At 44.7% G+C, this 9,304-nt stretch overlaps 1 protein-coding gene across 16 annotated transcripts in view; it reads left to right on the plus strand.

The window, feature by feature from the left end:
* Positions 1–9,304, plus strand: part of MAPT (microtubule associated protein tau) — a 104,367-nt gene extending 95,063 nt beyond the window's left edge. For all 16 annotated transcript variants that reach the window (XM_074343412.1, XM_074343415.1, XM_074343420.1 and 13 more), the window contains one exon: positions 7,182–9,304. In XM_074343412.1, the coding sequence (XP_074199513.1) occupies positions 7,182–7,397 (216 nt within the window). In that variant the 3' untranslated portion in view covers positions 7,398–9,304. The remainder of the gene's footprint in view (positions 1–7,181) is intronic.

Below are 9,304 nucleotides of genomic sequence, written 5' to 3' on the forward strand. Positions count from 1 at the left end.
TACAGTATGAACTTTATCTATTATGTGTGTGTATGTATGTATATATCTATATCTATATAGATATAGATATGTATAAAATCAGTATCTGCAAACCTCAAACTCCCAATTTATCCCTTCCCACTCCCTTCCCTCCCCAGTAACCATAAGTTTGTTTTCTATGTCTGTGAGTCTGTTCCTGTTTTGTAAATAAGTTCATTTATCTTTTTTTTTTTAAGATTCCACATATAAGTGATATCATATGGTATTTTTCTTTCTCTTTCTGGCTTGCTTCACTTAGAATGACAATCTCCAGGTCCATCCATGTTGCTGCAAATGGCGTTATTTTATTATTTTTATGGCTGAGTAGTATTCCATTTTGTAAATATACCACAACTTCTTTATCCAGTCATCTGTCGATGGACATTTAGGTTGTTTCTATGTCTTGGCTGTTGTAAATAGTGCTGCTATGAACATTGGCATGCGTGTATCTTTTTGAATTAAGGTTCCCTCTAGATATATGCCCAGGAGTGGAATTGCTGGATCGTATGGTAAGTATTTTAGGTCTTTTGAGGAATCTCCATACTGTTTTCCATGACGGCTGCACATTCCAACCAACAATATAGGAGGGTTCCCTTTTTTCCACACCCTCTCCAGCATTTATTGTTTGTGGACTTTTGAATGATGGCCATTCTGACTGGTGTGAGGTGATATATCATTGTAGTTTTGATTTGCATTTCTCTGATAATTAGCAATATTGAGCATTTTTTCATGTGCCTATTGGTCACTTGTATGTCTTCATTGGAGAATTGCTTGTTTAGGTCTTCTGCCCATTTTTGGATTGGGTTGTTTGTTTTGTTCTTATTATGTTGTATGAGCTGTTTATGTATTTTGGAAATTTAGCCCTTGTCAGTCTCATCTTTTGCAAATATTCCTCCCATTCTATATGTAGGTTGTCTTTTTGTCTTGCTTATGGTTTCCTTTGCTGTGCAAAAACTTTTAACTTTAATTAGGCCCTGTTTGTTTATTTTTGCTTTTATTTCTATTGCCTGGATAGACTGCCCTAGGAGAACGTTGCTAAGATTTATGTCAGAGAATGTTTTGCCTATGTTTTCTTCTTAGAGGTTTATAATGTCTTGTCTTTAATTTAAGTCTTTAAGACATTTTGAGTTTATTTTTGTGTATGGTGTGAGGGAATATTCTAACTTCATTGATTAGAAGTGCTGAAGAGACTGTCTTTACTCCATTGTATGTTCTTGCCTCCTTTGTCAAAGATTAATTGACCAAAAATTTGTGGGTTTATCTCTGGCTTTGGTATCAGGGTGATGGTGGCTTCATAGAATGAGTTTGGGAGTGTTCCATCCTCATCAATCTTTGAAAAAGTTTGAGAAAGATTGGTATGAGTCTTCTTTGTATGTTTGGTAAAATTCCCCAGTGAAACCATCTGATCCTGGACTTTTGTTTGCAGGGAGGTTTTTTTTGTTTGTTTGTTTGTTTTAATTGCTGTTTCTATTTCATTTCTAGTGATTGGTCTGTTCAAATGATCTGCTTCTTCTTGATTCAGTTTTGGTGGACTGTATGTTTCTAGAAACTTGTCCATTTCTTCTGAATTGTCCAGTTTATTGCCATATAGTTGTTCATAGTATTCTCTGAAGACTTGTATTTCTATGGTGTTGATTGTTTTTCTCCACTTTCGTTTCTTATTTTGTTTATTTATGTCCTCTCTTTTTTCTTGGTGAGCCTGGCCAGAGGTTTGTCAATTTTGTTTACTCTTTCAAAAAAACAGCTCTTGGTTTGATTTTTTTTCTATTGTTTTTTTAATCTCTATTTTATTTATTTCCTCCCTGATCTTTACTACTTCTTTCTTTCTGCTGACTTTAGGTTTTGTTTGTTTTTCTTTTACTAATTGTTTATTGAGATTGTTGTTTATTTGAGATTGTTCTTGTTTTCTGAGGAAGGCCTGTATCGCTGTCAACTTCCTTCTTAGGACTGCTTTTGCTGCATCCCATAGATTTTGTGTGGTTGTTTTCATTGTTGTTTGTCTCAAGATTTTTTTTTTTTATTTCTTCTTTGATTCCATCATTGACCTATTGGTTTTCTAGTAGCATGTTGTTTAGTCTCCATGCTGTCATTTTTTTCTCATTTGTTTTTCTGTGGTTGATTTCTTGTTTCATGCAATTGTGGTAAGAGAAGATGCTGGAAATAATTTCTATCCTCTTAAATTTGTTGAGGCTTCTTTTGTGCCCAAGTATGTGGTCTGTCCTAGAGAATGTTCATGAGCACTTGGAAAGAATATATATTCTGTTTTGGAGGGATGTAATGTCCTAAAAATATCAACTATGTCCAACTGTTCTGTTATGTCATTTAGTATCTCCATTGCCTTATTGATTATCTGTCTGGAAGACCTGTTCACTGATGTTAGTTGGGTGTTAAAGACTCCTACTATTATCATAGTCCCATCAATTTCTCCCTTTATGTCTGTTAGTATTTGTTTTATACATTTTGGTGCTCCTATGTTGGGTGCATATATGTTAATGAGTATAATATCCTCATCTTGTATTGCTCCTTTGATCATTATATAGTGTCCTTCTTTATCTTTTATATGGCCTTTGTTTTAAAGTCTGTTTTGTCTGATATAAGTATTGCTACTCCCGCTTTTTTGTCATTTCCATTTGCATGAAGTATCTTTTTCCATCCTCTCACTTTCAATCTATGTGTGTCCATTCTAAAGTGGATCTCTTGTAGGCAGCATATTGTAGGCTTTTGTTTTATTATCCAATCTGCTGCTCTGTGTCTTTTGATTGGACCATTTAGTCCATTGACATTTATAGTAATTGTTGATAGATGTGTTTATTGCCATTTTGAACTTTGTTTTCCAGTTGATTTGGTATTTCTTCTTTGTTCCTTTCTTTTCCTTTTTATTTTTCTTTCTGTGGTTTGATAATTTTCTTTTGTATTAACTTGGTTTCTCTTTGGGTTTTGTGACTCTATTGTATGCTTTTGACTTGTGGTTACCCTGTTTTTCAAGTATGTTAACCCATTACTATATCTGTTTGCTTTAGACTGGTAGTCATGTAGGCTCAAACACATCCTAAAAAGAATGAAGAAGAAAAAAAAAAGGAGAGAGAGAGAGATCTTTATTTTCTTGCTCCCCCTCCCACATTTTATGATTTTGATGTCTTTTTTTTTTTTTTTAACATCTTCATGTTTATTCTCTTGCGATTCATAGTTATCACATTTCCAATTACGGTTTTCTCATTTCTATAGCTTCCTGCTTTTCTATTTAGAGCAGACCTCTCAATATCTCTTTTAGGATAAGTTTAGTATTGCTGAATTCTTTTAGTTTTTGCTTGTCTGTGAAATTCTTTCTCTCTCCTTCTACTCTAAAGGATAGTCTTGCTGGATAGAGTATCCTAGGTTGCAGCTTTCTCTCATTAAGGACTTTGAGTATATCTTGCTACTCCCTTCTGGCCAGAGGTATTTGTGTAGAGAAATCAGCTGAAAGCCTTATGGAGGTCTGCTTGTAACTCTTTGCTTTTTCCTTGTTGCCTTTAGAATCATTTCTTTATCTTTAACTTTGGCCATCTTAATTGTAACATATCTTGGTGTAGGCCTGTTTGGGTTCTTCTTGTTTGGAACCCTCTGTGCTTCCCATACTTGGATATCTGTTTCCTTCTTTAGGTTTGGAAAGTTTTCGGTCATTATTTCTTCAAATACCTTTTCAATCCCCTTTTCTCTTTCTTCTCCTTCTGGGACCTCTATTATGCGTGGGATGACACACCTTACATTATCTCATACATCCCTTATATTGCTTTCATTGGTTTTTACTTTTCTGTCTGCTGTTCTGATTGGGTGACTTGTTATCTTCTAGGTCACTTATTTGTTCCTCTGCGTTATCTAATCTGCTTTTGACTGCTTTTAGCTCAGTTCTTATCTCTTACTGAGTTTTCTGTTTTTAATCGGCTTCTCTGTGTAGTTTCTGTGTCCTTTTCATAGTATTCTCTGTCTCTATTCATAGTCTCTCATTTCTTTCAGTGCTTTTATCACCCCCTTTTTGAAGTCATGATCTAGTAGAGTGTTGAGGTCTGTTTCACTGTTTGTTCTTTCAGGGAACTTCTCTTGTTCTTTTAATTAGGAGTGGTTCCTCTGCTTCTTCATTTTACTTATATTTCTCTGGCTCTGTGGATTTAGGAGTATCAGTAATCTACCATGGTCTTGAAGGGCTGTTTTTTTGTTTGCTTTTGTTTAAAGTGGAAGCGTTCCTGTGTAGACTGTGTGCATCTAATAGTTTTGTTGCTGAGGGCTGTTCTTAGTGTGGATGGTTGTCACGTCTTTCTTCCGTGTGTGTTGCCTGTTATCCCTTTGATGGGGTGTGGTTGGTGTTGCAGTGATCAGAGTCTGCCCTGATTGTTGTTGAGCAGGGCCTTCTCTTTTGTTCTGTGGTTGTCACAGCCTTGATAGGGGCTGGGTCTGCTTCCCTGTTGCTGGAATAGGGGCTTCTAGACCTGTTTCTGAGCTCTGGTGTGTAGTAGGCAGGGTTAGAGCGCTTAATCTGGGAAGAAGTGTCACTGAGGATACCTCTGCAGGAGATGTCCACTGGGAAGTGCCCTCTGTGGTGGTGTCTGTCACTTGTGCAGGCTTACAAAGTACTCTGTTGATGCTGCCTTTGTTCCTGCTTTAGCTAGGGGAATGTCAGCCACCTGCTCTGGTGTCCCCCAGGGTCTGGGCTCCCAGAACCACCAGCACAGATCCACCAATGTCAGGTGCTAGGACCTGCCATAGCGTAGTGCACCACAGAGCATGCAGTCACGTACCTGAAATCATGATGCGCCACAGGTCAGCACAGACGCCAGCCCTGCCTCCACGTATGGTATGCTGGCCTGTTGTGAATTCCCGTACTTGCCCCAGCAATGAGCCAGAACTCCACTCATTGTCTGTTGGTCCTAGAAGTGCAGGTTCACAAAGGTGCCAGTGGAGAAAATCCACCCTGTCTGCCTGGGGCTGTAAACAAATCTCAGTCCCGCCTGTGAAGTTGCAGGGCCACTGGGTATGGCTTCAGCTTTCTGCCTCACCTCCACGCAGCAGTAATGGCTACGACCAAGCCCTACCTCCCTTCTCGCAAGAACACACCAACAGTGGAGCCAAGTGGAGACAGAGGTTATGGTGCCACCGTGTTGCGCCCCTCCGCCCCATGCACACCAACCATGGTGCTTTTTTTATGGGGGTTCCAGGCTGTTCTGGTCCACACACACCCCCAGCCAGAGCTCACACCGCCCTCCAGTCCCCTGAGGCTGCCTCTGTGCAGTGGGCCCCAGCGCTCTGCCTGGGCTCCTCACTGGTCTCCAGCAGCCAGTCCCGGCTTGCCCCTGCCGGCGTACGTCTAGAGCTGGGTAGGGCTTGCAGGGACCCTCTGTGTTAGTTTCCCTTAGTTCTGTCTACTGAGTGGCTGCCACTTTCTCCTCTGAGCCTCCAAAGCTCTGCTTCTGTCCCCGCTGACCTCCCAGCTGGAGGACGGGGGCGTCCCAGCATGAGGGTGCCTTTCTTCCTTCGCCACTCCCTCTCCGTAGGACCGGTTCCCCACCAATTTTTTTCTTCTTTTTTTCTCTTAACGGATTTTGTGAGAGTCCTCCTGTATTTTGAAGGGAGAGAGATTTCAGTAGGTTTTCTGTGTGATTCAGTGGGTCTGTAGATGTAATTCTTGGTGTATTTGTGGAAGAGGACAAGCTGTGTTTCTCTACTCTGCCATCTTGGCACCTCCCTCTGAACTCTGTTTTAACTCATCTCTGTGATGCCTCGGAAAAGTGGGCCTTGCCCAGGAGACAGTGTCCTGGTCCCAGAGGGTCCCCTCGTGTTCACTCCCCCATTTCCTTCTGAGATGAGCAAAATTGCTGACAAGCAGTAGAGCACAGGAACCTCTGAGTTCCTTTCAGTTTGGGAGATTTGGTGACATTCCCAGGACGCTGTCATTTTTTCTTAAGGACGTAAGTGTTCTTGTCAAAGCTTATGTCAAAATGGTCTTTGTTGTAGTAATAAGGAAGAGTCCTATTTTTCAAATCAGTAACCCCAGAGTGAACAAAATAAGCATGTAGCTTTAAAGGGAGCCTGTTTTTTTCTCTATGCTCTAGCCCTCCTGCAATAGAGGTTCTTTACCTGGAGTCCAGGGACTCCTGAAATTGTGTGGAGAAGTTGTAATGTGTGTGAGAGCATGCAGGCATGTGTACACATTATTCTGGTTTCACCAGATTCTCAGGGAGGTCTCAGGACGCAAAAAGGTTGGAGAATTACTGTGTCCACCACTTCAGGGCTCATCAGGAGAGAATTACTATGTACTCCTGGCAGCTCTAGCCAATGCTTTCTGCTTCCGACTTTCCCAGGTGTCCTTTGGAGCTAGTAAGACCTCCCAGTCATCGTTTCTCTACTTTAAAAAGGGCTTTGTTGCATCACGTTCTCTAGTACACCTGCCAGTGCTGCCCCCAGCTTCTACCCTCTCCAGCCTCATCATCAGTCACCGGCAAAGGGGAGGACTGTGTGTGGCTCACAGCTGGACGGCAGGGGCTCTGGGCACGTCCCTTAATCTACTTTAGACCCTCCTCCATTTGCATCGGCAGTTTGGCAGTGTGTGTGTATTAAAGTAAAATGCGCATGACTTTTGACATACTAGCCATTCCACTTCTGGGATACACTTATAGTACGTGTGTGAAATGAAATTCGGTACAAAGTTATCCAAGGTTACTTATGCAAAGCATTGTCTGTGAGATCAAAAGACTGGAATAACCTAAATATCTACCCACAGGGGAGTAGATACATTTTGGTACATCTGCTGTGATGGAAAACTGCACAGCAGTCAATGAGCGTGAGGGAATTATGTACTGATAAAGGAAGGTATTAAATCTAAAAACAAAAGTGCAAAGCATGTGGATATTGTTACCATATGTATTAACATATATGTATTTTTTTTTTCTATACTCACACATTTGCATGTGCGGCATTTCTCTGGAAAGGTAGCAAGAAACTCACAAGGGTCACTGCCTCTGGAAGGGGGACTGGGTGGCTGGCTGGGAGGTAAGCAGGACCCTGCACAAGCCTTAGCTTTTGGAAAATGATGAAACCGTAGGGGCCATCATGGCTCCCTCCCACCCAAGGCCGGTTGGCTGTCAGGGCCTCCCTTCTGTCTCTGGCTCACCCTCCTGTCCCTCCTCTCGCAGATCGAAACCCACAAGCTGACCTTCCGCGAGAACGCCAAAGCCAAGACAGACCACGGGGCAGAGATCGTGTACAAGTCGCCTGTGGTGTCGGGGGACACATCTCCGCGGCACCTCAGCAATGTCTCCTCCACCGGCAGCATCGACCTGGTGGACTCGCCGCAGCTCGCCACGCTAGCCGACGAGGTGTCCGCCTCCCTGGCCAAGCAGGGTTTGTGATCGGGCCCCCGGGGCGGTCAGTAATCGTGGAGAGAAGAGAGTGAGAGAGTGTGGAAAAAAAAAATAATAATGATCTGGCCCTTCGCCCTCTGCCTTCCCCCAGCTGCTCCTCACAGATCGGTTAATCGGTTAATCACTTAACCTGCTTTGTCGCTCAGCTCTGGCTCGGGACTTCCAAATCAGTGATGGGAATAAGAGCAAATTTCATCTTTCCAAATTGATGGGTGGGCCAATAATAATAAAATATTTTTAAGAACATTTAAAAAGATGGCCACACCCAGAATTTCCTCGGGCAATTACTTTTGATTCTCTTTTTTTCCTCCTCTGAGTAGAAGAGGGAGGAGAGGCTCTGAAAGCTGCTTCTTGGGACTCTCAAGGGACTGAGGGCACCCCTCCTTGGGCCCCATCCTGGGGGTGCCACAGAGGCAGCGGCGGCAACAAAGGACTTGAAACTTGGTGCGTTGGAGCCATAGGCACAGGGCAACCTTTGGAGCAGGACAGGGTGGGGCGGAGAGGGCCCCGGAGAGGCTGCTGCAGGGGCCGGGCAGGGGGGGCGGGCAGGGGGAGGTGTTCAAGGAAGGGCGTAGGGGAGAGGCCCTGAGTTCTGCCTGGAAAGGCAGCAGAAAACAGACCAAGTGACCTCCCTTCCTGCAGCGGGTCAGTGCCACCCTCTGGAGGGCGGTCTGTGGGAGAGGGGCTCCAATCCCCCCACGCCGTGAAGGGACAGTGAGCAGGAGGAGAAAGGTTGGCAGGAGTGGATCACTTCCTCTGAGACCTACTGGATATCCTCTGAGTAGCACTCAAGTCCTGCTTGAGTGCTGGTGGCCTCTTCCTCCCTCCCTGCAGGGCGGGGTCCTAGGCTGATGGGCCTCCCTCCGCCCCACGGAAACCCTGTTTATTGAGTTCTGAGGGTTGGAACTGCAGCCACGGTTTTGGCCACCTCACAGATCTGGGACTTCAGGGCTAACCAGTTCTCTTTGTAAGGACTTGTGCCTCTTGGGAGATATCCGCCTCTTCCCAAGTTTGGGCCTCTGGCATCTCTGGAGTGTGTGGGGGTCAGGGAGGTGAATCCTGAGCCTCCCCTCTCTCCCACGGCCACCGCAGCCACCTGTCTGCCCCCGCCATGCCTGTGTCTGCCGTGCGGAGCCCAGTCACTGCCTGTACCCCTCGTCACACTGTCCTGAGTTCCTAGCCTCACCACCCCTGCTTCTCAGTAATGGACATTATTTAGATGCAGAGGCACTTACTCTAAACCAAGGGGGAGAGTAAAGTGGGAGGCAAAGTCCAGACATAGTGGGGGAACCTCAGTCTCAGTCTAAGTTCCAATCATCCAGCTGGCGTGTCCCTGGCAATGAACCTGATGCCCTTACTCAGTCCCCCGCCCCAACCCCCCCATCACAGGTGTGAGCCGGCCGGGGTGGTGGGGTGTGCAACGACCCTGGATGTTTATGCCCTGTTGACTTGGAGAGACTTTCCTCCCAGAGGCCTGGTCTCCTTCCTGTGCTGACTGCAGGTTGGCCATCTTGGGTGCAAGAGATGGCCTTGGCACAGGTAGGCAAGACCCCCAGGACAGGACTACACTCCCACCATCCCCCACAGCTTATGACTGCCAGCCTGTGAGAGCCCAGCTGCTGCTCAACCCCCAGTGCACATAACCAGCCCTCCACACCACAAAAAGGGGAACGTGCCCCCTCGGAAATGGTTCTCCCCCAAGTCCCAGCTGGAAGCAATGCTGTCTGTCCTACTGGAGCAGCTGAACATATACATAGATGTCGCCCTCCCCTCCCCGTCTGCACCCTGTCGCGTTGTAGTCGGATTTGTCTGTTTATGCCTGGATTCACCAGAGTGACTATGATAGTGAAAAGGAAAAAAAAAAGAAAAAAAAAAAAAAAAAAAAAAAAAAAGGA

The sequence above is a fragment of the Camelus bactrianus genome, chromosome 16 (assembly GCF_048773025.1).
Source record: "Camelus bactrianus isolate YW-2024 breed Bactrian camel chromosome 16, ASM4877302v1, whole genome shotgun sequence".
NCBI lineage: Eukaryota > Metazoa > Chordata > Mammalia > Artiodactyla > Camelidae > Camelus > Camelus bactrianus.